This window comes from Pollicipes pollicipes, unplaced genomic scaffold (genome assembly GCF_011947565.3).
Source record: "Pollicipes pollicipes isolate AB1234 unplaced genomic scaffold, Ppol_2.1 Scaffold_3625;HRSCAF=4257_pilon_pilon_pilon, whole genome shotgun sequence".
Lineage (NCBI taxonomy): Eukaryota > Metazoa > Arthropoda > Thecostraca > Pollicipedomorpha > Pollicipedidae > Pollicipes > Pollicipes pollicipes.
The window spans coordinates 12,629-40,049 of NW_023596336.1; the positions used below are offsets into that span (position 1 = coordinate 12,629).

The 27,421-nt window shown below is 55.6% G+C and overlaps 1 protein-coding gene across 1 annotated transcript; it reads left to right on the forward strand.

The window, feature by feature from the left end:
- Positions 1-2,455: 2,455 nt before the first annotated feature.
- LOC119092900 (uncharacterized) lies at positions 2,456-24,866 on the forward strand. Its single transcript, XM_037215800.1, has 11 exons — positions 2,456-3,568; positions 5,468-5,532; positions 7,837-8,188; positions 8,960-9,096; positions 10,271-10,403; positions 11,340-11,447; positions 15,795-15,859; positions 16,273-16,347; positions 20,688-20,870; positions 21,632-21,841; positions 23,720-24,866. The coding sequence occupies exons 3-11, from the start codon at positions 7,911-7,913 to the stop codon at positions 23,821-23,823; spliced, it is 1,293 nt and encodes a 430-aa protein (XP_037071695.1). The 5' UTR covers positions 2,456-3,568; positions 5,468-5,532; positions 7,837-7,910; the 3' UTR covers positions 23,824-24,866.
- Positions 24,867-27,421: the final 2,555 nt, after the last annotated feature.

Here is a 27,421-nt window from a genome sequence, read left to right on the forward strand (position 1 = left end):
CAACTTACAGCAACAAACCGATGACGTCCCGTGTCAGGATGGCAGCTCTGGCCCCGCCGCCGGCCCGTGCTGCACTGTCGCCGGCAGCCTGGCGGACTGGCCTCTGGGTCTTGCTGATGGCGACGCCGTGGTCGTGTCCTCCCGGAACTCTATGCCAGGATCGGATCCTCGGATCCTCCAGCGTCTCCCGCCGGGCTCGGATTCGCGGATGCGTCCCGTCAGGGTCAGATCCTCCCGGTGTCTCCCAGCGGTCGGGGTCGGGATCCTCCGGCGTCTCCCGCCATGGCCGGGATCCCACAACGTCTCCCGCCAGGGTCAGATCCTCCCGGTGTCTCCCAGCGGTCGGGGTCGGGATCCTCCGGCGTCTCCCGCCATGGCCGGGATCCCACAACGTCTCCCGCCAGGGTCAGATCCTCCCTGTGTCTCCCAGCGGTCGGGGTCAGGATCTCCCGGCGTCTCCAGCCATTGCCGGGATCCCACGTCTCTGGCCAGGGCGGGATGCCGACGGACCCGGCGTTAGGGTCGGATCCTCCACCGCCGCGCGTTCACTACGGCTGCACGGCGGCGAACACGATACGGGCCCGACGTCAGCGCGACCTCGGCACCGATGGCACCGCCCCGGCGCGGCTCCGACCGGCGGGGCACGCCCCTCCGCCTCCCGGCACCGGGGTAACCCACACCGAGGCTGCCCGTGCACCCAGGGCACGCCGATCAACCGGATTCTGGTGTTTGCTTCGGATGTGAGTGCTGTGACCCGATTTGGTTTGGGCTTCAGAAGCGGGGCTGATGCGGCGTCGGCGTGGGGACCAAAGCCGGGTGGGCAGCGTGCAGTAGTGCGGAAAGTGGAGCAGGCCTAGCTGTTTAAGTCTGACATTGTAATGCCAGTAAAACCAGTCTAGAGGTGCTGAGGCCGTAGCGCTGTACCAAAATTGTGGTGGTTGTATTACCTCGTCTCAAATGCGATCGGGCTTCTCGGGGTTACAAGACATTATGTAGCGATATTCAAATCCCTTGACACAGTTGTTTTCACTAAGAATGAACCTCTCGTCATGGGCAATGGCATGCGTATTCTATTTCTTGTGGCTCATTTAGGGTCTCCAGTATCGTTAACTAGTGTGGGGTGTGCGGCAAGACCGCGGCTCAAATTTGGGGAAAACCTGTAACGGAATAATTTCGGATGAGGGTACGGAGCTCCGATGGCTCGGATGGGGGTACGAAGCTCAGACGGCTCGGATGAGGGTACGAAGCTCAGACGGCTCGGATGAGGGTACGAAGCTCCGACAGCTCGGATGAGGATACGAAGCTCCGACGGCCTGGAAACTGGTGCAGCCGTCGAGCTCGGTGGCTGTTAAACGCAGCCGTCGGAACAGAATGCTGTTGATTGTCAAGCATGCAAAATCGGGATTGACGGCCCAGCATCCATGAATAAATACGGGATGCTGACTCCGCGGGCACAAGTATTTGAAAGATTTCAAACTGGCTTAGTGCAAAATAAGTTCAACGTTTCTCGTCCTCCGCCGTTGGTATGCTGCAGCGAGCGCATCCGCAATGGGTCGTGCAGCACTGAGCGCGCGGAGGTAAATATTGATGGTTCCAATTTGAACAGATTGTCCTCCAAACTTCATCTGTGTGTGTGTTGGAGGCGGGGGTCTATCATCAATCAGTACGTTTCTGTCACAGCACCATTGCGCGTCACGTACAGACAATTACTTCGTGTCGTTCCGCTTTGCACACGGCGCGGCTGCGCGGAACCCCGCCATTGGTCGTGCGGTATCCATTTCCTCGGGCCACCCCGCGTGATTTCGGCGCCCAGGGGCGGGCCGTTTCGCACAATGGTGTGTGCTAATGGCCGCCAGCATAAGTGCCTCTCGTAGCGCTCGCATTAGCCTCTCATTGTGCCCTGGTGAGCACTGTTTGCCCGGCGCGCCCGCCCCGAACGCATCGGCTCATGCTGATCGAGTGCGCCATGCAATTGTCCGTCCCGTCCCGTGCCGCGTCCGCCACGTGCCGAGCGGCGATCTGCGCGGCGGCGACACGTGGCGGCGTGCGCGCGATCGTGCGTCCGTGTATCCGCCCGGGCCTTCGATTCGCTCATGCGATCCGCGCCGCGCCGGGAGGGTCACGGGAGCGCTCCGCCAAACTGTCGGCTCCACCAGTTCTGTCGGTTCACTCGGCGCCAGTTGGCTCGTTCCACCAGTTCCAGTGGTTCACCCGTGCCGCCAGGACGACGGCGCCGTCGCTGTCGTCCGTTCCGCCAGTTTGTTCGCTCCGCCAGTGTGTCTGTTCGCCCCACCGGCTTGTCTGTTCCGCCAGCGCTCCCGCTGCGTCCGTCGCTCCAGTTAACTCGTTGCCCAGCTCTGCCGGTTGGCCGTCGGACGCGCTATTGACACGGCGCCGCGCGGCCGGCGAGACGACGGCAGCGATTAGCCGGTCGATGCCCGGATGGCGGTCTTTTGCCGCGCGCCCGGCGGCAACAGGTTGCCCGGAGGTCGGCGGCGAGCGCCGGGGCGGCGCTCCTCCAGGGACGACCCGCCACCACAATAGCCCGGCATCCCTGCCGGCCGAGTTGAATTATGGACGACTTGAGCCCACTTGGATCGATCCAGCCGTTCGGCAGCGTCCGGCCGTATATCGACTATGTGCCATCAGCGATTACGAACTTTACGTACTCGGGCTGTCGGCGGTAAGCGCTGTGTTTGGGCGCCACGTGCCGGTGGGCTCAGCGCGCCAGCTTCAATCGATGGCAATTTACCCGGCGCATCCTAAATCGATGCAGTAATCTCTATAGTCCCGTGCCCATCGGCGACTATCAAAACTGGGCTGGATCGGCAGGAGACCTGATCGCAGACTGCGAATGGTTATGGCAGTGTTGGGGGACGTTATGGGTATAGTCTAAGCGCAGTATGGCTCCGTAGAAACGCCAAGTCAAAGTGGATTGTCAGTAATTATTTCAGCTTGCTGGTGGAAACGCTTGCGGCAAGTAACACCACGCGTCGTCCTGAGTGCTACATTGCGGCTTTTCTCAGCCACAGCCTACCACGCCAAGTTTTTCACAGAGCGTCAGATATAAGCGTGCTTATGCGTCAGTGCGTGTGGTTATTGGTTGGACACCTCGGTTGTGCGGTGCCCAAGAACTCCAAGCAGAAACGAGCAGCGAGATCGGCCCGCCACACCCTCCTTGCCGTTATTCCTTACGGCTGGAGGCGGTTCTTTGTATCATTCAAAATGTATATATATACAATTAGTTTCTAAATTATCCAACGTTGCGACCTTGGTGTTTCGTCTCTGGTTCACCAGCTGACGAGTTGTGACGAGTGACGCCCGCGACACAGAATCAGAATCGAGCCTTGACCTTTGCGCAGGGCGGCGTCCGTCGTTTCGACATCACCTGACAGCGTTTCTCGCCTCTTCCTTCGCCAGATGAGCCGTGTCGATTCCCGGAATCGTGGCTGGGCCAGTGGTACTGGAAGGAGTCAGTCTTCAACATCACCGAGGACGTGCTGGGCTCCAAGGGGCGATGTCTTGAGAGGCAGGGCATCAAGCTCCTCATCGAGAAGGAACGAGCAGGGTGAGTTCCCTGTGGGAGGTGGTCGAACTTTCCTGGAGGCCGTCGCCCCATATTTTTAATCGTTCGTCTCCAGCCCACAATTTGAAAGCAATGAACTTTTGCACAACCAGTTGTTTACGTACCCTCCACTCCTTTGTTGATATCGATGTCGCCCATAAATTGTGGAATTTGCTTACGCGAGCCACTGGCCCGCAAAATAAGGTTCGGTTGCTTCCCTTGAGTACCATCCGGTGAAAGCTGCATTCCTCACGTGAATAATGCCTTCGGGGATCCTCCTTCCCTGCCCATGTTTCAAAATATAGCCACCTCACGCGTTTTCAAAAGGTAGCGCCGTGCCTCTGGCACTGCTTGCGCCGGCCGCTCCGCCTCAGTCCAGCGTCCGGGCGCGTTCGGCCCCTCCTCAGGCCGCAGAGCGCATCACCTCCGCCGGTTGACAGAGCGTGCGAACGACGGCGCGGCCGCGGCCGGCGTCGGCGCGGGGTGCCTCTGAATGCACGCGGCACGGAGCGGGAGCCGCCGACGGACAAAGCGGCTCAAATTGACACCACCCGCCGGCATCCCGCGGCAGAATTAATGACCTCAGACATTCACGCCCGACTCGTCCGCGGCGTCGGCCACTGCCGCCCCGCCGCCTCCCGCACAAAAATACCCGCGGCCAGTAAACAGTCCACGGACCATTAATCCGGGGCCGTCGGCGCTGGTGCAGCCGGCCGGATTGCCCCGCTTCAGCGCGCGCTCAGGTGCCGGACACGTGACGCCGCCGATCATTAATCAGGCTTCGGCGGGTCCTCGGATCAAATCTGCGCTCCCCGGCCATATAATGGAACAGTGGGGTTGTCGGCAGCTGCGGCGGCCGAACATCCGCCTTGGGGGCGGCCATGTTGGGCCGCAGTGGTCAGGAGGACTTTAGGTCCTGACAAGTCTGTCTGTAGTCTGGGCGGCATCGCGAGGCTTAATGTCATTTGCAGTCTGCCGTGCAGGATTTCATATGCAAGGGTTCCAGCGTAGAGCATGGTATTGAAAGATCAGTTTACTGCAAAATTATTATGGCTTTCCCTCGAAACTTTCTGTGTGGTTGGTATGATGGGCATCTTCCGGACAGGAATGCGGAAGCGCATCTGCACGCTTGACCCGCCCGTTCTCTTCCAAGCTGAACGTTACAAAAAGCTCGCAACTGTGAGATATCTTTTGTTTTTCATGAAATTGTACTGCATAGAGTGTGGCGAAGTGCGACGCTGAACATAAATGGATCAGTGAAAGAATGTGTTTGTAACGTTATGCTCGCAATAAGGAAGGAAACGTGGTAGCAACGTAAGTAAAACAAGATGCCAAAAGAAATTCAATAATATCGTGAACATGAATTCACTGGGGTATGTTTGTTTTAAACAAGATGACAGCATTGATGAAGTGACGTTGACGAAACATGTCTGTATAGTTGGTGGCTCACTTTTTGCATCATTATGAGCATACCATTACTGGCACGTTTCTCAACTTTCAGTACCCTACTGAAAATGGCTCAATTTGCAGCCTCAGTGTGAATCGATGTGAACTGAAAAGCGTTTAGATGTCTTTCTGTGGCACATCCATGTGTGATGTTGGTTTTCCTTTGATCTACGATCAACATCCTTTGTTTTCATGGAAAGCGCCGAATAAATGGGGTCAGATTCCCTTTCAGTCGTTCAATATTGGAACTGGTATTGGCTTCCTCCTGGTCTTCACAATTTTTGTGTGGAAACCCAAAATGGCCTGCTCAAGGTAAAGGCATGTTTCAGTAGCCATCACAGAAACACGTTTGTGCGGCCTCGCTTACCTGCAGCGACATAACCACCGCTCGCCCGCTCCTCTCTTGCTCTTTCAGCTTGCTGCAAAACATTTTATAGCGATGTTCTCGTGTTTCAGAAGGAAGTGCTACATCTGCGTCGTGGTTTTCCAACGGCACAGCAACATCATCGAGTTTAAGGAGTGTAAGTCGGATCACTTTTCCTGAAGCTGTGATTCTGTAATTGAATGAACGCTTTGCACTGTGAGTTTGGGAGTCGCATGGGTTCTAATAAGCTGTGGTAGTTGAGCACACACCATCTGAAAAGATATTTATCAACGTTCTTCAAGGTATTTATTGCTCTGCATTTTGCTTATGGGTCGCACACAGGCAATGCCCGATAACTGACGTGGTCGTAAGATGCAGATCACAAGCAGGCGAATTGTTTGATATTAGACGCACCTCCTTTACACCTTAGGCCATAAAAGGCGTGTGTCTTCCTGATGGTATGCCATTTAGATGTATTTATTCACTCCTCGGGTATTATGCACGCACATTTTCCGCATAGGGCTCCGAACAAATGGTGTGTCTGAAAGACCAGTGCAGTGGCGTTGAATGGGATAGAGGAGACACGAAGCGAGCGCTTTAAATCGGGCACTTCAAAAGCGCCTTAAATGGCATGAAATGTATTTGAATCTTCCCGCCGCGCATATTTTGCCCCACCTCTCACATATTTTGGCGATATTTACATCACTGCCCATCGCACATCGCAAACGTCACTGCCCATCACACATCGCATATATCACTGCCCATGGCACATCGCATACGTCATTGCCCATCGCATATCACATACGTCACTGCTCATCGCACATCGCATACGTCACTAGTCATCGCACATCGCACCATGCGACCATCCAACACATCGCGCCGATTCACCGACACCCACCGATTCCCGACAGATATGTCAAGACCATCGGCGTGACACCTGGCCGGTCCACCGGGGGTGATGCTCGGGATCACCGGGGAGGGGAGTGATACCTCAGGATCATCGGGGAGGGGCGTGACGCCCCAAGACCACCGGGAAGGGGTCGTGACGCCTGGCCAGTCCCGCGTCACCCCGTCACCATGCCGGACTATTGTCACCGCCGCCGGCGCAGGCCGCAGGCAACCGGTTTGGGCCGCCAATGTGAGCCAGTTCGGGCCCCTGCAGTGAACCACCTCGCGCCTCCGCAGTGAGTCAGTTCGGGCCCCCGCAGTGAACCACCTCGGGCCGCCGATGTGAAGCAGTTCGGGCCCCTGCAGCGAACCACCTCGGACCGCTGATGTGAGGCAGTTCGGGCCCCCACAGTGAACCGCTTTGCACCGCCACGGTGTACAGCCAGTTCTGGCCGCCGCAGTGAGTCCGTCTGGGCGCGAAGAGGGGATCGCGTGGCGCCGCTGACCGACAGGCGTCAGAGTCGGCGGCCGGGCCTCTGCTATCGACCCCCGCCCGCGCACGCACCTGTTTACCGCCGCCGGCGGCGTGCGGCTCCCGTCACGCAACCACGTCACCGCGGAAAAACGCCGCCGGGTCTGGGCTGGCGACCGGCGAGCACGCGCGGGCGGGGTGTTGTCCCGGCTGCGCCCGGGTCCTGGCCCCGCTTCCGCGACCTGACTTGATCTGGTCTGATTGGCGTGGAGGAGGTGTGATCTGACGTGACGTCGCCGGACATTTTCTCCGTCTGATGCCGGTGATGCGTGCTCTGGGCTGGCTTGAGGGCAGAGTGCTGACTCAACACACACAGATAAGCTTTTCATCCATACCGGTCGTGAAATTTATCGTCGTTTTCCTGCTTTGAAGTGGTATTGCCGGAAGTCGGAGCATGTTCGTTCACGGCGAAGTTATCGGGTCCAAAACATGGCGTATTAGTACAATATGCACGATCGTGGGTCGGCGAGTTCAGTCGTCCGTGAAGTAGGCGCCTGACAGCGCAGTGGACTTTAGCGTCACTCCTTTGTCTGATGTTAGACCGTTTGTGGCAGTCACTTTGCGCCGCGAGTCCATTTCAAGAAGTGGTCTTTCCATCATTTTAATTTGATGGTATGCCCCCGCTCCGTTGTACCTCCATTTGCCGTCATAATGCGTTCGGGAAATGGTGGTGCATAAATAAAACGGTACGTCCGCTCACACTTAAATCATGATGCGTTTAGTCGGCGCTGGCTCGCTTGTGCAGCTCCGGTGGGCGACACCGCGTGTGCTGACGGTATCTGCCGTGTTCTGAAAGCCAGCGGTTATATAAGCGGGCTCTGCTCATGCCTTTAATTACGCCTCTGTCAGCCAGCCTTCCTTTCGTGACATCTTGAATGTCCCACAATGCTCTTCAGCCACCGCCTGCGTTACTTCACCCCGTCTCTGCGTTACCTCGTTCAAGCACCAAAACTCCATTACGCCTACGCCACGCGTCCTGCCCCGCCGCGGCTCGCCAGCAGCCCGGCTGACACCGCTGATGCCGCTGTTGCTCCTCTGCAGCGCGGTTCTGCCGGGACCGGCCGTCGCTGCGCCAGGTCTGCCGCGCCATCGGCGGCGACGAGCCGCTGCATACCATGGTGCGCGCGCGACCGCAGCCGGTGCCCTGTCCCTTCCGCGGCCCGTTCACGTTCGACTACAAGCGCTCGGACAAGGTGTGCGACGCGCCCATCTCGCGCGTGGCGTCCTGCGCGGCGCCCTGGCGACTGGTGCTGCGTCATCAGGCGTGCCCGGACGTGGCCGGCGCCGAGCGACTCTCCGAGCAACTCACCTGCCTGGCCACCTGGCGCAACCACGACACCCACTTCATGTTCGGCCGGCTCGACAGCGTCAAGACCAAGACGGACGCTGACAGGTTGGCGGGCAGCCGACGGGCGCCGACCCTTGTGACCCTTGTGGCAGACAGCGGGGGCGGAACCTTGTGGTGGGACAGGCAACGGGGGCAGACCCTCGTGGTGGGATGGTGGTGGGCGTGCGGAGCGCCCCGGCCTGAAGATTGATCGTGTGAAGTTCTGGTTGATTAGGATGTATGGTAATGTTGTGCATTTACGGGGTCTGGACGTCAGGTCTTGTCTGAAAGTCTTTGGATGGGGTATTACCGAGACGCACGTCTTGGCATCGAGGCTCCGCTTTTGATGAAGGCTAAGTACACACACGCTTCTGTTGTGAGATGTTTTCAGGCGTATATTAGGCGGGGTGTGGCGTTGTTTCTAACTGTTGGCATCTGTCATGTGATCAGACAAAACGGTGAGAGGGGATTTGGAAAGGTGATTTTACATGATATAAGCACCTTAAGGGTTTTGGGGATAGCCCAGGTCGGTTTATAACAGTGTATAGGCGTTTTCTTGCTACCTTACGCCGAATATGAACAGGTTGATGCCAGAATGTGGTGGTGCCTTTGGTCCGTTATGCATTATTGGCATTTGGTTGTCTGTACGACAGTTTGTAGAGCACGCTCTGCTGTAAGGCATGATACAATGCGTTATGTGCCGCAGCTGTTGCTCGGCTGCACATTCTGACAGTTGTGGCCGATCGGGGAAACCATTAGCCGTGCTGCCCTAGATGTTGCCATCGTTCACATCCGCTGGCACCCGCTGCCTGACGGTGACTGCTGTGCTCCGGCCAGGTACCGCTGCTTCATCTATCAGCGGTTCGACCACGGCCACAACCAGCGAGGTTATCACGTGGTGCAGTCCGGCGACTCGACCTGCCAGGGCCTGCAGTCTGTGCACGACGGCCACAAGGTCATGAACCTGTACGACGGTGAGTGCGGGTCGGAGCGCTGGCACGCTGCGGAGCCGGCCGGCGTGCGTGCGTGCGTGCGTGCGTGCGTGCGTGCGTGCGTGCGTGCGTGCGTGCGTACGTGCGTGCGTGCGTGTGTGTGTGTGTGTGTGTGTGTGTGTGTGTGTGTGTGTGGTGTGTGTGTGTGTGTGTGTGTGTGTGTGTGTGTGTGTGTGTGTGTGTGTGTGTGTGTGTGTGTGTGTGTGTGTGTGTGTGTGTGTGTGTGTGTGTGTGTGTGTGTGTGTGTGTGTGTGTGTGTGTGTGTGTGTGTGTGTGTGTGTGTGTGTGTGTGTGTGTGTGTGTGTGTGTGTGTGTGTGTGTGTGTGTGTGTGGTGTGTGTGTGTGTGTGTGTGTGTGTGTGTGTGTGTGTGTGTGTGTGTGTGTGTGTGTGTGTGTGTGTGTGTGTGTGTGTGTGTGTGTGTGTGTGTGTGTGTGTGTGTGTGTGTGTGTGTGTGTGTGTGTGTGTGTGTGTGTGTGTGTGTGTGTGTGTGTGTGTGTGTGTGTGTGTGTGTGGTGTGTGTGTGTGTGTGTGTGTGTGTGGTGTGTGTGTGTGTGTGTGTGTGTGTGTGTGTGTGTGTGTGTGTGTGTGTGTGTGTGTGTGTGTGTGGTGTGTGTGTGTGTGTGTGTGTGTGTGTGTGTGTGTGTGTGTGTGTGTGTGTGTGTGTGTGTGTGTGTGTGTGTGTTCTGGACGCGTTGAGAGAGGGAAGTTTACTTCGTCATACATATGCGTAGAATGCGATTCAGTTAGTTGACAGCAGTCACACAAGATTCTTGAAGTTGTCATACATTGTTTTGCCACTTGACTTGGTTATGCGCTTTGGAAGCCGGCCTTCGAAGCGGCTCGCCATCCCCGCATATGTCCAAATATCGGTCTTATGAGCCGTCGCTGGGCTCAGGAAATACTCCGCCCATTTGTCACCCGTCTGCCTCCGTCTTTGTTTGACCACAGCGCTCGGATAGCGTTCGATATGACCAGTTAGTGTACATTACGACGGTCTGTGAACGGCATGGGATCGAGATAGCCAAAGCCACTCAGACCTAAACAAGCAAATGAATATGATAAAGCGGCGCATGACGTGTGTCGTGGCAGTGTGGTCTCTGCAGATTGGCCCTGTTCAGAGAACTGCGACATCACCGGCCTGAGACGGTGTTTCAGATAAGCACAGCACGGCGAAGTGCAGGCTGCCAGACTGGTTCGTCGCGCACCACGAGTGGCACAGCATGGATTGGTCGCAGCGCTACCATATCTTCCACAAAAACCACTCCGTGAAAGTCACCGACTTTGCCCGGTGAGTCATCTACGAGCTAGCACTGCTCTGTTTGTGGCTGATGAGAAGATGAATGACGTCGTGACTCAGGCAATGATGAAGGGAATCTCACGACCGAGGGATCGTGGGTTCGAGTCTCGTCGTCGGATGCTTTTTTAGTTCCACCGCAAAAGACGTATTGCGGATGGTGACATTCATCACTACGAACTATGCAGGTGCTGTAAGGTCACCCACAGTTGATTGGTAGTATGCATGGTGTTGGTCAGATCGCTATGTTGTGTTTTGAAGTGGCAAGGAACACCACCGCGCCAGGTACTATGCGGCAGCGCGCAGCCCCGGTGCAATTCCATGCTGTGGCCCAGCCGCTTATGGCCCAGGTCGACAGTCGAGGCAATTTACCCCAGTCTTTTGAGACAATGCCGATCAATAGACCCATTTCGATGTCACAATTTCTCAGAAGTATGATTGTCGAGCCAACAAATGTGGAATGCAAATTGCACCCTCGTGGCTTAGTAGGTTTAGCGATGCACCTTGAATATGGATGTTTATTTACCCCCTGTGTGTAATTGTTTGAAGCATGCATAACGCATAGGTCTTGCTGACGCATGCTGCTGGTGTCTTTTCATTCTGACGCACTGAATTATTCAGCCCATGTCTTGGCCGGCCCGATTACATTGGCCGATTACGATTGTACAGCTATAAATTACCCACTTGCGTCTCGGCGCGTACTTCTATGGGAGCCGTTATGGTGCTTCTGCTGCAGGACCATTAGCTGGACTAGAGCCATGGGTGTCATTCTTTGGTCGTTCGATCAACCGCCCTGTTTTTGTTTGCTCCTGATTTAGGTGATGCGTTTGTGGGCGACGAAAGGCAGGGACTCACCCTCGGCTTGGCGATACGTGTGATTTGGTTTGTCTGGACAAGAGTGGCAGGTATGACTCGCACCGCGCTTTCCAGTTCGTCGTCTGCGGGGCCGAGGAACGAGACGACCAAACTGGTGTGCAGCCGCGTGGTGCACGAGACGGATCGGGTCGTCAAGCTTGTCTTTCACCGCAGCCGGGACTGGTGAGCATGCTGCGGGCCGCTCGCGGCTCGTGTCCGTTCGCTTGCGTGCTTGCCACACTGGCTGGCCGAACTTGGAGCATGTGCAGACCCAACCCACCCAGGCCTGTGCGCTGACCCGACCCACCCAGACCTACGTGCACACCCAACTCGCCCAGACCTGTGTGCAGACCCGACCCACCCAGACCTATGTGCAGACCCAACCCACCCAGACCTATGTGCTAACCCGACCCACCCAGACCTATGTGCAGACCCAACCCACCCAGACCTATGTGCTGACATGCAGGCCCAGCTTTCCCAGACCTATGCGCAGATCCGACCCACCCGGACCTATGTGCTGACCCGACCCACCCAGACCTATGTGCGGACCCGACCCACCCGGACCTATGTGCTGACCCGACCCACCCGGACCTATGTGCGGACCTAACTCACCCAGACCTATGTACAGACCTGACTCAGCCAGACCCATGTGCGGACCTGACTCACCCGGGCCTATGTGCAGATCCGACTCACCCGGACTTATGTGCAGATCCGACCCACCCAGACCTATGTGCAGATCCGACTCACCCGGACCTATGTGCAGATCCGACCCACCCGGACCTATGTGCGGACCCGACCCACCCAGACATATGTGCCGACCCGGCCCACCCAGACCTATGTGCTGACCCGACCCACCCGGACCTGTGTGCGGACCTAACTCACCCAGACCTATGTACAGACCTGACTCAGCCAGACCCATGTGTGGACCTGACTCACCCAGACCTGAGTCAGAGCGGAGCGTCAGCTGTCCCCTGGTCCCAATGTGCCAGGGGCTAAGGCCGGGCACGCCCGGTCACACATCAGATGGCCGCTCAGGCATTGTCTGCGGCCTTTCTTGTGAAGTGCTCCAGATTCATACCGCTCACAGCCAACCAGTCTTGCGCAGGAATGAAGAACGCACTGAACCTAGTCACATTAGCTATGTTATCATTTATGACCCATCAAAGCTCGCGCCACGCTATCCTGTCAAACATGCGACCCCAATGACGTCACCTGGTCGTGCAACACGCTGTCCGTCGTCCCGCTACTTGAGTTGGCTTTTCTGACGCCGTTTCTGCACGCCGGTGACACTGATGGGCGCGCGCGAGGCGTTTGGAAGCCCCTCGGACGGCCGCCCCGCCCTGGTCGGGCCGTATCTTTGTTCCGGCCGTACTAGCGGGCCGATCCGACCGCGGTGCCTCCGATAGCATCTGCCAATTATGGTAATGGTGGCGGCCGGCGCGCTTGGACTCGTCTAGATACGGGCCGGCCCGAATCCATCATAGCATGACTAGGCGCGCCAGCCCTCCGCCGCCGCCGAGTCGGCTAGTTACGGCCGCGGCCGCCCAGTCGGCTAGTTACGGCCGTCTCGGCGCGGCGACGCGCTGGCCGGGCTGGTCAGACCGAGGACGCCCGAGTGGAACGGGCGATAAGGGAGCCGTTGGAGTTGTGTAGCGCGCAGATGCACGGGCTCTGTCTGTTCTTGGCTCGCAGCTGCCGTTTCATGCCATGTGTCTGCGTTCTGACAGCTGGTTTGTTTTGTTTCCAAACCTGCAATATTGAGTTACTGAGGTAGTGTAGGTTTATCGCCTGAATACCCATTTCCTTTGCAAATGGAACAGAATTGCGGTTCTAGTTTAAGTGAATCATTGGTCTTCCCCTCGCTAAATCAACATCATTATTGTCCTCCCCCCGATAATCATCGTACGCGATATTTCTCGGATCAAGGGTACTGATGTACGGCTTTGCGTGCTGGTTTCCCTGATCAAAAGTATTGATATGTGGTTTTACGTGGCGGTTTTCTCGGATCAAGGGTGTTGATGTGCGGTTTTGCGTTGTGGTTTTCCCGGATTAAGGGAACTGATGTGTGGTTTTGCGCGGTGGTTTGCCCGGATCAAGGGTACTGACGTGTGGTTTTTCGTGGCGGTTTTCCTTTCCTTTGCGTGGCGGTCACTGAACGATGGGTCGTCTTAGGAGATCGGGCAGACGGCGAGCAGACGCTTGCACACATGCGTACTCTGTGCTTTCGGTTTGACGGCATCCCTTATAAATTGCACGTCACTCTGCTTCTGTCGGACGCAGACGTCATCGCCTGGTGAAGCTCGCCGTGACAGCATGTGGCCCAGGTCCAGGTCAGGTCATGTGGCCCAGGTCCAGGTCAGGTCATGTGGCCCAGGTCGATCCGGCGATTTGATAGTGAGCGGCTGATTATCGATCGGCGAGCCGCTGTCCTGCGCCTGTCAAACACAGTCGCTGTGGCGGGCCGCCCGCCGGTCCCGAAGCTGCACAAGTGGCGCCGTTCGCGGATGTTGGTGTTGGCTCCCTGTCTTCATGCTGCAGCTTGGTCAACATCCAGCAGGACGTCGTCGGTGGCGGCGGCCTCGTGTGCCCTTCACCCGATGAACGCGAGCGAGTCCGAATCGTTGTGACCGTCGTGTTGATCCTGGGGTGTTGCCAACCTATCTTCACGGTGCAGTTCGTAAATCACTTTTACTGATGACCTAGTTCGCACATGGGAACGGTAGTTTTATGGAGTATAAATCCGTACACTTTGGTCTGCTGGTGACGTTCATTTGCAATGTGCGACGCACGCAAATATAGTCCGGCTGGCATCGGTCCCAGGCATAAGAGAAGACAAAAATCGTCCCAATCAGCTGGTACGTTCGCAAACCACCTACCGGTCGGCGGCAGCTGGCGCGCATCCCAGCGATGCACACACAGCGGCAGCCATGCCTGGGCTCGCACCGCCAGACGTCCTCGTCATCGCCCAGCCATCGCCTGCCCCTCCCCTCCCGCCTGCGCCGCTGCCCGACCGAGAGAGTGCAGCCTGTCCGAGGGCGGGGCAAACGGCCCGCACCGAGCCCAATTATCCTCACATGACCGAGTCAATCAGCGTCCAACTGGCGGCAGGCTTCCGAAGCCAGCCAACAGCCTCCCCGGGCGCCGAGGGGCTGGCAAAGGGGTCACCCGACCGTCGTGGGACGGCCGACGTCCCGGCGCCGCGCCGCGCCGCGCCGCAAATGATTCGCGATAGTTTTATTAAAAAGGCCCGGGCGCGCCGACCTCTTCTGTCTTAATTAAACTGGCGCGCGCACGGCGGGACACTATTTGCCTGTGTGTACGGAGCGTTTTTAATTTGACGGCCCACAGTCTTTAGGGCTGTCCATAAATTACGACACGCCGTTTAGACGTGAATGGGGGCGTTTGGCTTAACCGGCCCCGGGATGCGCACGGAATTAACGACGATAGCGTAGCGGTAGGATGTGCGGGGCGCCTCAAACGGTACAGGGCCCAGCGGCGTTGCTGTGGGATGACTCCCCCTGCTGGTGTGAGGCACGCGGGGGCTGTTCAGTAGAGCGCTGGCCGTGCGCGAGAGACGTTACTGGCCTGTTCCAAATAAACACTCGGTTAATGAATCCCCACGCCTCTCAACTTATGACAGCACATGCTGGCTTGAGACGACAGTTGTCGTCTGCAGGCGACATTCCCTGGTGCCGTGATTGATGATTCTGAGAAGAGGGAGGTGACATACCCTGCCCCATGCCGTTGAATAATTTGCTCCGCTCTTATATCCCCCTCCTCAGCTCATCCTGTGACAGGACCAATTACTACAGCACATGCGGTGGGGATCGCTTTAAAACGGCGATTGTTCCGCTTGGTATAAATTCCCCACCGAGGCGAAACTGCACCCTCGTCCCGCGCGGGGCGTGTTTACCGTCTAATCGGTGGAGTTGGTTTGTTTCTGCACATGCTATCGTAAAATGGCTTACATGACATCACCCGAACACGCAGTTTACATGAGGTGTGTGGCAGAAGCTTGTCAAAAATAGGCGGAACTTAAAGAAACTGCGGCACATATTTTATTGTTAGAAACAGCAACATTGACACCGCGATAGATGCACCACTGTTTTAAACGGTTGCGTTACCATCGTGATGCAAATATTTCCCTGTCGTCAACAGTGGCATGGGCCCTCCAAAGGATGCGCTGTACGGAGGCTAGACGTGCCCCAGCGGTTTCCCAAAAAGGACTGAAGTTTTGCCAAATAAAAGACTGATGAAAGTCAGATTGAGTTCGGCAAGTTAAATGGCAAACGCGTTGAAACGAGCTAAGGTGGCATGGCAAAACGAGGGCGTTTTTTGTCTGTAAAATGCGTGTACCATTCATCTGTAACGGTCACAGTAGCGAATTCTTCCACAGACACCTTTGGCTTTGTGAAATTGCTGCGAATTGGAGACTATCGTACCGTTCTGTTCAAGTGTTTTGAGTCAATTTGTCTGTAATGGTTTACGCATATGTATCAATAGACGATGACAGTGGCTGTCGTGTTTCAGCATCAGCAAATACCAGTGTGCCCTGCTGTACAGGCGGGACGGAAACGTCGTTGAGATCAAACTGGGTAAGTGATGGAAGCCAGCGAATCTCCGAAGACGGACGCCCAGCCAAGCTTCTGCGAAGTTACTCTGCGTCCGTCTGCAGCGCTCTCGAAGTGTCATGAGTTAGTCTTATCTGCTGTCGAATTACTTGCCAATTGTGATGGCACAAATCGAAAGGTCTCAAAACTTCCTCTAGCGGTATTCCCATGCGGTGATGTACAATATCAGTTTGCTGGAAGTCATCCTGCGCTTTTGTGGCGTTTGACTACCTGCAAGTGTGCGCGGGCCGCGTCGTCACGCCTGGCACGTCTCTGGAAGCCTTTGATTTGGGGTGTCCCCCTCTGTCGTACGAGATGGTGAACCGCCTGGGCAGCTACGAGGTCCCGTCCACGTGTATTTACGCTTGCATTACATCATCACATGGTTCTGTTCACAGGCGACCCGATCGACTCGCCGGACGCCGCCTGCCACTTCTTCGACGAGAGACGGCACAACTTCACCACGCTTGTCGGTGGGTAGTCATGCGCTTCGGAACGCCACCGTTCGCATGTGGCTCATGAACCTGAGTGGAAATCCAGTAAAACGCCGTTGGAATCCGGCTGACGTTAACCCAAGTGAACAAGCATAGGTCATACATAAGTGAACAAAGGCGTGTCTCAGCCCATGACAAAGGTATAGCGGTGTATAGCGATGGCGGACCAATAGCAAAGTCGCGGAAAGGGAAGTGACTTGTAAGACACGTTTCAAAGTGGTACCCTTGCGATGCGTCTCGTTCGCCTCTACCATGGCCGTCGTTGACTGTGAGGGCAAGCGCCGCTCCACTGCGTCCCCCGTCGGTGCGGCGGCGGGGCGGTGCGAGCGTCGCTGTCTGGCCAGGACAGCTCCATTGTTGGTCGATCTCGGTGATGTTACCCTTCACTGGGTCGCATCAAGCCTTCCGCACGAAGAGATCGGGCATATGCGGAGGGGAGCACTGACGCCGTGAGTCGGACATCTCGGGACCAAATGCTGATGCGCCAGTGTTTTCGATGAAAGGGATTCGCGTCGATAGGTGGATCGTGCAGTTTATGTACGGCCAGCAGTGTATTACCCACCGGTAGCCGCTGCATACACAGGCGCGCAGCCGGAACCTTGGCAAGGGGGGGGGAGTATAAGGTGTACAAAGGACCCCTGATAGAGAAACGCCCCCAAAAATCGTACGATGTGGTTTGTTAACACGGGCGTGTTTTTCTTTCATTTGCTCGTTTGTTTCCTTTTAAGCGGTATTGAGGCCAGAAGTCACCGCGAGATAAATCCCGCGTCAGTTTTATAATCAATGAACTGAAGAAGACATGCGTTTATCGGTTGCATGATATTAAATCCCCGGTCCTTTTTATTTTACGATGATTTAGTGAACTCTTTTTAAACCGATAGAGCTCCGAAGCTATGTCGGAATTTGTATGGGTTCGGCATGGATATTAGGGCCCCGTGAATGTAGATTGTAGATCGAAATGGGCCAACAATTTGTATGAGCATGGCCAGGCTATGTTTGTCTGGAAATGTTCAACACACGGTCAGAATCTATTAGTGATGCAAATCATGTAACAAAGCTTTCAGCATGCGCGCTCGCAAATCTGAGCAACAAAGCTTCGACGCCAGGCGTTGAAGTCTCTGTTGGCTGACAAATTATGTAGTGTAGCTTTGAGCATGCGCGTTCGCAAATCTGAGCAACAGAAACTTCGACGGCTGGCGTTGAAGTCTCCGTTGACCGCACAGCGTCGGTTTCGTGGCTAACACTAAGTCGTAGGTAACGTTTAGACGAGAATGATGACGCATCTGAAAGAAGTACTTTTGAACGTTGTAGGCCAAGTCGTACGTTTAGAAGATAGTCGGGCGTATATTTCACCGGTGCGATTTTTAGATTGATGATGAAACCGCATTGGCCTTTACAGCGCCACGAAATGTTGATGGAATGTGATGGTGGAACTGGAAGAGTAAAGGTAGAATCTCTAGTTTTTGTGTCGCTGTTGCTGTTAATCTGTCCGGTAGACAACCTCGAAGTTCTGAAAAAGGCACGCCCACTCTAATTTTTGAAAAATACAATTGGATTTTCAAAGACATTCGAAACCACTATTTCACGACAGTCGTTCTCGCGCGCACGCTGCCCGCCTCCTGGTATTACTTCGGATGGCCAACGCCGTTCAGTTTTACCGAAACTGCAACCCAGACCATGGCTGTCGTTGCTTCTGAAATTGTGGACGCGCAGGCTCAAACATTTTGATGTAATGTGCTTCATCAGTCGATTCTGCAAAAGAATGAAGACTATTGGACAAACGTGAGATGGCCTTGGGTGTTTTTTTTAACTCATTTCGGCGCACTGTATTCAGTAATGGGAGCCAACACTAGAGGCACATTATTGTTCCGGTCAAGGGCCGAAGGGTCACATCGTCCCACTGTGTGGTGTTTTCTGATTGCCATTCTGGCGAAATGGCGGGATCCCTGGAGGTTCTTAGATGGATATATCAGGTCACATTCGACCCCTCTCTGATGTGGTAGGCTTCTGACCCGCGCAGTCGGCCCTGGATCGGCACAGGAACCCTCAATGACGCAACATTATCTCTAATCGCCGTAGATGGCCCAATAATTTGCACATAGACTCCAGCTAGGTTTAACAGACCCATGCTGGAATTGGGTTGAAAGGCCCACCGTTCGGCGCTGGGGGCTCTGACTGACATCATGACATGACATGACAGAATCCTTCCATTTTCTTAAGATGAAAACTCATCATAGGTTCTCATGTTTCCTTTCATTTTTAGAGGGCCCTGAGCAACTCAGTCTACTGTCATTCGGGGTCCCGTGCCCATCCCTGTTGAGCAAATGTTCCCCAAACCAACTCGAGGCCTCTTGTTGACACAGGACACCGCGTTGGCCTCTGGGCCCCTGACAGATACGGAAGCCCCACATTGTTGCAGGGGCCATGACCAATGTTAATTGCGGGCCCGGCCTTGTCGCTGCTTGAAAAATGGGCTCCCAAGAGCTCAGACTGACACGGAGCCGACTGTCCAGCCAGTCCTTCGGCCCATTATGCCTTCCAACCGAGCCCTTGGTCGTCGGTTGCGGTAGGCCGCTCGGGCCCCTCTTCAAGCCCCATCGAACACTACCCTTGCTCGACTCGGGGCCCGTTTCGAACACAGGACCCTTTGCTAAGCACTATGAACCCCCGGCAGATACAGGGGCCCCGACCAGTGTGAATCGCTGGCCCCGGTTTTGTTGCTTGGGAAGTGGGCCGTCAGGCCCATACCGACTCGGAGCCGGCTGCGAGGCACTGGTGGTGCCTGACCGACATACAGGCCCATACCGACACGGAGCCGGCTGCGAGGCACTGGTGGTGCCTGACCGACATACAGGCCCATACCGACTCGGAGCCGGCTGCGTGGTACTGGTGGTGCCTGACCGACATACAGGCCCATACCGACTCGGAGCCGGCTGCGTGGTACTGGTGGTGCCTGACCGACAGTACAGGCCCATACCGACTCGGAGCCGGCTGCGAGGCACTGGTGGTGCCTGACCGACATACAGGCCCATACCGACTCGGAGCCGGCTGCGTGGTACTGGTGGTGCCTGACCGACATACAGGCCCATACCGACTCGGAGCCGGCTGCGTGGTACTGGTGGTGCCTGACCGACATACAGGCCCATGATGACTCAGGGGATCCCCGATCGGCGCAAAAGGCGCTATGACTGTTATTTGGGGGCCTGTATCAGGTGCACAGGGCCCCTAGCAAGCGCTGTGGGGCCCTGACAAACGCTGAGGCCCCGACCAAAGTACATTGCTGGCCCCGGCTCTGTCCCTGCTTGCGAAGTGGGCCCTCAGGCCCGTGCCGACACGGGGCCGACTGGGCGTTATTGGTGGTGTCTGACTGATATATAGGCCTTAATCGACTCAGGTGGCTCCTGATCAGCGCGCAGGGTCCTCCGGCTGGCGTTGGAGTGTCTGGCCCAGCGGGCCGGGCCCCTGAATATAACTCCGGTCGGCCTTTCGGACCCTTAATCGTAGGTCCCGAGGGGCCCGAATCTGGGAAATTAAGGCGGAAGGGGCACGCGCCTCCCGTGCCCCCCGCCTGCGCTATTGTGTATACGTGTTGTGGTCCTGCATACCGCCCTGTCATCGGGCTGTATCCCGCACCCCACTACTCGTGTCGGCACCCTACTGCTCGTGCGTCCACTTTAACCGGACGCACTAGATGTTTGGAGCCTGAGGTGTTCCCCAACGCTCAGATTGTGGTTTTTTTCCGCTTCAGCTTCCTGCCCAGTTTTTGTCGGCTCGTCTGACCCGGGTGAGCGGGATCCGTCGTGTTTGTTTCATCTCGCCTCGGCGACGCGGCCGCGCAGCCCCAACTTTCCTCCTTTTGTCTCGGCGCAGATTTAATTACCGACGTTGAACGGAGACAAAAGTGTTTTGTTGGCGTCTTTATGCTGTGAAGGTCCTCTCCTCCCCGGAGGCGGGGCTTCTGGGTCGGCGTGACGGGGCGTGAGACGTGGCGTGAGGACGTGATGCGGCGTGAGGAATCTCGGCGAGACCCGTGGGTGGAAGACGTAGAACATCGCACTGAGACGGTGACAAATCAATGCGCTTCTGATTGCGTGGGCATAAATGAAGCGAGGCGAATCTTTGTATGAAGTTGCTACCATCCCTGTGCTATGCCGTATGTCGTGTGGGGTTGACTCTGGTCTTGTCTACTGCGTTAGAATGGCCTGCATTAGAAAAACATGGTGCCTCTTCACAGCTCCCTATAATCAAATCGAGCGCCTCCGCGTCGTCGGTGGCGCGCCCGCCGGCCCGCGCTCATCGCCGCCGCTCCTTCTTCACAGCGTCCGGCCTGCCGGGTCACCCGTGTCCGTACCTGGGCCGTCACGCCGTGATCGGCGTGAGGCGTGAGGGCCGCGCCGTGCGTGACACCTGCTCAGACGCGTTCAGCACGCTGGTGATGGGCTGCAGCAGCTCGGACACGCTTCAGCTGCGCTCCGAGTGCCGTCAGGGGACGCGCTCCACCGGTGAGGCGCCGCCACGCGCCGCGACCGCAGGTGGTGACCCGCGTCGCCTGGGGCGGGCCGCGGCTTGACGTGGGTAATATCCGTCCCCTGGCGCCCCGAGTGCCGTCAGGGGACGCGCTCCACCGGTGAGGCGCCGCCATGCGCTGCGACCGCAGGTGGTGACCCGCGTCGCCTGGGGCGGGCCGCGGCTTGACGTGGGTAATATCCGGGTCCTGTCAGTGATGGTCGTGAGGGGGACATCTGGAGGCGCGATCGATGGTTGCAATGTCCTGAAGCGGGTGCTGAGATGTTTGTGGGACCGATGGTGTCAGGTGGCCTTCCTGGAGAACGGTTCTGTCCGCTGAATTGTGAAAAGGGATTTCGGCGCGTGAAGTCGACCAAAGCCGGCGCTGTTGTAATGGACACTTAAATCTCACGTGATCTTGGATTTGCAATCGCAGAATGACAAAAGAAGTCGGCGCCTCTTGACCCCCCTCCCCTTCCACTATTACAATCCGTCATATATTTGGTGCGATACGTTTAGATCTGAGTTACATCTGCATGAAACTACCAAACACGGTATTGGGGTGTGACTCATATTTTGTATCAAACGCCGAAACGACTGTCACATCATTCTTGCGCTAAATGGTGTACACCCGTTTTGACTGTTCTGCTTGTATGGCAATATCAGGCTCCTACTACTCAAATTAAAGGCATCCCGACTCTATTTTATGGACTACGGAGTCTCCTTACCCGGGTCTGTGTGTGTTCTCTGATGACAGAATACCGTTGCCATGGAAACTGGGAGGAAAATGGCACCCATTACCTGGTGACATCTCTGGTCGGTCAGCCAGCAACACAGGCGAGGCGCGTCTGTTTCGTCTCTATGGCGACAAGCGAGGGTCTCCACTTCTCCACACTTCAAAGGGCCTGCTACAGAAACATTGCTCTCGGCCGAGAAGGCACTCTCGCCTTCAATGTGACCATTGATGGTAAGTCTTGTGCGGTCACCCAAGCCTTATACAGTGGAAAGTCTGCCTTGTCCGGTATTCATGCTCCAGCAATCGGCCAATTCGCAGCTAAGAGCTGTACAGCGTGGAAGATAAACCATGCCACGCAAACGATCTCCTGTGCCTGGCTCGAATCTCCGCCAGGCCAGCTTTCGGCCGGATCAGATTGCAGTGTTGCGTAACTATGGGGCGCGGACGATCTCCCGCGCTTGGCCTGAATCTCCACCAGGTAAGCTTTCGGCCGGACCCGATGGCAGTGTTTTTCGTTCACTCTGCATTCACTTCCGGCCGCCAGGAAAATAGTGGAACGGTATCCAAATCATCAGAATCACTACGAACATATGCTGCCTCTGTGGCAACGCCATCATTCACTTGTAAGCGAGTGATTGTAGCAGTCGCTTGAACCAAACCTCAAAGTGTTAGATTTTTTGTTGCCGAATGTGTCCCAATTCATATTCTAAGCCCACTGCGTCATCTGAAATGTATTGGATCTTCATGAAATGCTCTCTGCAATGTTGTTCCTACGATTAGTTCGCTATTGTAAATCTGTTTTATTGTTTATGTATTGTCGACTTTCCTCCCAAGGCTTCGAGACAACAGCAGGGACAAAAAAGACGCGTACGGGCATTTTTGACGGCTCCAGTTCCCTTTATTCCGGGAGTAAACTGATGCGAAACGGGAACAAGATGGTGGCTGGAAATTAAAACCGGTGTTTTATTGTAGTCCGCTTTTCTCCAAATCTGGGAACGTAACATCAGGCACAATGGCGCAGCCAAGGGGTGTTTGGCCCCCTCCGTCGTCAGGTTTGAGTGCAGTTTTTCACCCGGCACTACTGAATATAATTCCGGAATCTGGTGATCAGGAAAGCTAGTGTGGCTTAACTACCATTGACACTACCATGGAAGGCGACATCTAGTAGGCTGATGACAGGATTAGCGGAAATCCAAGCGAATATGTACGGTACGCAGCTGAAACAATTTGAAGACACCAGCGCAAACCAACTTGACAGCTCATTGATACGCTCGGCACTGTACCTATGAGCATACGTGGGACCTGCTAGTCCGTTTGCAGTGCGTAGGTGCTGTCAATAGGTCTGAGACCCGTTTGTAAATAAAATCTCTCCCCATCCGTGGCAACTTTTGGCTTGCGCCCCTGGTCAGGTGTCAAGGTGACACTGGTGTCTCGGAATACCCGGTCCTAGGCCGCATGCCCCGTCGTGTGGTTTTTCATCGGTGACATAAATACTTTCGTGTTTAGGAAATGGTAAGCGATGGTAAGCGAGTCTCCGTTGTGCTCAGTAGAATCTTTTTTAAATAGGTATGCGCCTTTTCTAATTTGTTATGTATTCAGGATTTCGAAATTGATTTCATTTGGTTGTCATGTGCAGATCAGGTGTCGAGCACAGCTGAAACTTCCCTCCCGGGTTGAAGAGCATTATTCACATGGATGGTGTATCGAAGTGCCTGCATGCGGTCCTGGCTGATAATTTGTTAATGTTGATTTATTGTCGGTGAAGTACGGCTTTCGAGAACGTTGTTCACGTGACAAGTACGGTGTCAGGTGTCACACGTTGCCTGATCGCACTACCCTGCCATCTAGTGGCGGGATGTGGAGCGGCCGCACGGCAGAGGCCGAGCCAAGGCTGCGAAACTCAGCCCAGTCACCATATTTTTTCCGTTGAGAGATCGGCCGCTCTCCCAACTTTCCATCTATGGCTGCGCTAATGGCTTTTGGCTTCAGTTTTCTGGGCGATCTCTGCCCGTGTGACTCACTGGCTTGGGACGGGTGGGCGCCCTGAGTCCACCGTTGTGAGGAGGCCCTAACACCGGTGTTCCTTGACGCCATTGCCGTGACCCACAGGGGACTGCCGGGCCGAGGCGTCCACCACCCGCTCCCTCGGCGCTCAGCTGGCCGCCGGTGCCGTCAGCTGGCTGCTCAGCTGTCTGCTGCTGGCCTCCCGGTGATATGCCGTCGTTGCCGGCGGCGGCCGCTCTCCGTCCGTGCGGAGCGCACGGTGGCACTAGCGCGATCTACCGGCGGAAAGTGGCAACATTCGGCTGTGGTATCACTAGCTTCGTCCGCCGGACGCGCCGGGAGACGGGACGATGTACTTAGCTAGGCCAGTGATGACGCGGAAGGACGCGAGCTGACGACATCCATGTAGTCGATAGCAAGTGTGGAACACGGCTGATATTTTCTCTGGAAAGGGCACGGTGTCGGTGTGGTTTGTTTATGCGATTGTGATACTGCGTGACCGATGTGAAGACGCAGCTCCTGTGGTTAGCAGCCGGTCTGCTTTGCTGGCCGCGGTGTGGCAAGTGTAGCTCGACTGCACTTTAAGGCGGCCAACTGCCGCCAGAATTCATCGAGCGGGCTGCCTAAGTTGCGAAGATCTCGCATTGCTGCTTGTTCTCATTTTACTGAGCTGGTGTGTGCGTACGTGTGTGTACAAAGGAGCTTCTTGCCCCAGGGTTTAAGACATTCAACCCACAGAGGCTCTTTACTCGCATCCAATGCTCGAACTGTTCACTCAGGTTAATGACCGATTGCACGTTAGCCGCAGGGGGCTTCTTTTTTATTTTAGTTGCGGGTTGTGCCCACATCGTTCGAAGCCAGATGGTCACGTGGCCGTTTTGTTCGCTTATGATGGATTTGGCGATAAGTAACCGACGGCTGCGAGATGAGAGAGGTGCATCGATGGTCTGGCGCGATGGCTGTTTTTTCTTGGAATAATTTTGTTCCTGCGAGCACTGTCGTACCTTATGTTTTATTGTTGCATGCGTCCGAAGTATTTCGTCGGTTTTACCTTGTAACTGGTAGTGCTCGCCTTTTTTGTACACTTACGTAGCCTTGGATTGCATCGAAATTTTCTATATTATTTCGCATGGCTTGCATGTTTATTCTGGGTGCTTCGTCACTGATCGTGTGTATACACTGTTACGGTATCCTCGTTGTTAATCACAAACTCATCCGTAAGCTGTAGCTTTGAATATATATCCCTATGGAACATAGTGTGGTTCTTCACCAGAAACTGTAGCGGGATTCCGGACTTGAACGCATAGGAAAGGTCCGAATTAACCTTGGAAATCTTGTGTAGATTTGAACGTTCACCGAAAGTTTTTTCCTGACCTCGAATAACTCTTACGCATGGGAATGAAACAGCCGAGAAGGTCTTGCCTCCATCTGCCAGACAGCTCTTCATCGTACAGCGTACAACGGGATCCAGGGGCGGTGGGTCTATGGGGGAGCTCAGAGCTGGCGGAGCTCGCTTGATCGACAGGCGCCGAGACATTGCCGGCTGAGCATCGCGGTACACTGCTGCTGGGTACTGCGACTGGTCGGCTGATGAGACCGGCCAGCGGTGCTGAGACCGGCTCGATGAGACTGGCCAGGGGACTTAGGCCGACCGGATGAGACTGACCAGCGACACTGAGACCGACCGGATGAGACTGGCCAGCGGTACTGAGACCGGCTGGATGAGACTGGCCAGCGGTACTGAGACCGGCCGGATGAGACTGGCCAGCAGTACTGAGACCGGCCGGATGAGACTGGCCAGCGGTGCTGAGACCGGCTCGATGAGACTGGCCAGGGGACTGAGACCGACCGGATGAGACTGGCCAGCGGTGTTGAGACCGGCTCTCAGCGGTGAGATCTCAGCGGTGCTGAGACCGGCTCGATGAGGCTGGCCAGGGGTACTGAGACCGACCGGATGAGACTGGCCAGCGGTATTGAGACCGGCCGGATGAGACCGGCCGGGCGTCTTCGGTTGGTGATGGCCAGCAAAGTGATGAGCTCCGAGCGCCGCGCGTCACCAGCAGGCAGCGCGACCCTCCCCCAGACTCGGAGCCCCGCCGCCGGCACCGACCGGAACCAGCACAGTGTTCAGTACAGCCGCACCTCCGGCTGAAGCTGCGACACCAGGCAGCCAGCCGCGCCCCGCTGCCGAACCAGACGGGTGCCGATATTGGCCCGACGCTCCCTCCGTCTTCTCCTCGGACGGATCCAGCGGCGCGGGTGGCAACCAGATGCTGCTATCAGCGGATACATTATCACCGCTTTTATTCGTGCTCCGCACATTCGGCTAAAATATTGCTGCCATAGCTGTAGGGGACCGTTGAAGGCAGACGCCTACTTATTGGGCTGAGGACAAATTGAGAGTTTTTATGCGAAACGGGCCGCGGAATAGTCCCATTGGAACATTTTTACGATCACGAGCGGCCATTCAGGGGTCGGAACAGACTGTGTCTTGACGGCGTATATTGGATTCGAGATTTTGTGAGTGCCGTTGTGTCTTTGTTCTACAGGATATTGGCAGTGTGCCTTTTGTTGGGACCATCAGAATAAGAGAATGCGGAGCACTCTGCTTCTGAGTGCTCGCGGTCCGCTGTAGTAACAACGACGGAAACATCGAATGCTCCACGTAATTTATGTCAAAATTTCCACGGAGAGATGAAACAATGGCACATCGGGCAAATTGGAGCGATGCAACGGGGAGAAAAGTTGGGTATGTTGAGCGTAATCAAATACGTTAAGGCACGGGAGGGAATATTACATTCCGTGAATGCTGCAGCCGTTTGCGATGTTATGCGAACCTGCACTGCCATCCACGCCTTTTGTTATTTTTGACATTGATTTTTTCAACGTTGGGCATCTGAGAACAAAGAGTCACTGAAAAGCATATCGACCTGTAGCTTGTGTCTTTGTTTCTCTCTGCTCGCCTCAATTCCCCTTGCGATTTCTTCCCCATCTCTCTCCGTCCATCTCCTTCCGCACAGCGAAAATGACCCAGCGCCGCCCACTGAAACCACACAGCTGGTTGTCACCACCGCTCCCTCCTCAAACAGCGCTCTTCCGTGTTTCGAACACGCTGATTCGCAAACTTCCTGCGGTGCTTCGGGCTGAAGCGGCCCTAGAAAGCTTTCTGACATCTGGCCGGGCAAACGACTTCCGAGGTGGAGGTGGAGGTGTGCAAAAACAGAAATTCAGACGGGAGGCGCAGATACGCTCCGATAATTTCAGCGTGAGCGGGTGCTGGCTACGGCGGCCTTTTGGCGTTCGGGCTGCTCGAAGCCGCGCTGTCGGAAGGACGCTAGCTGGTGCAGGACGTGAAGCACTTCATCGCCTGGAGTGCTGCCCGCGTGACGGAATCGCCGCTTTTTGATCGATGTTTTGCTCGAGAGAATTGGGAGCGTAACAGATGATTATTTGGCTTCTTTTGGTTTGATTCCCTGAGTCCCTAGCTGTACAAACGTGATGTTCTTAGTACTGGCCAAATAAGTTCCTAACATTTACTTGTGTATTTGCCGTTAGGACACCTTTTGCTGCAGGCGACAGGCAAAGTGATAACAGAAGTGCGCGGTAACACCATCCAGATGACACCGAAATATCCCCGAATGGAATGCGTCATCTTTGGGCACTTCTATGAATATGCCGAATACATGCATTTGAATATCTTCTGTCACGAGCTTAGCAGGCAGAGCTGAGCTGATGGTTGGCGTGTGCGCACAAATTTACAATTCTTATTGCTTCATTGACTTCAGCACTGGCTGATTTGGGTCCTGG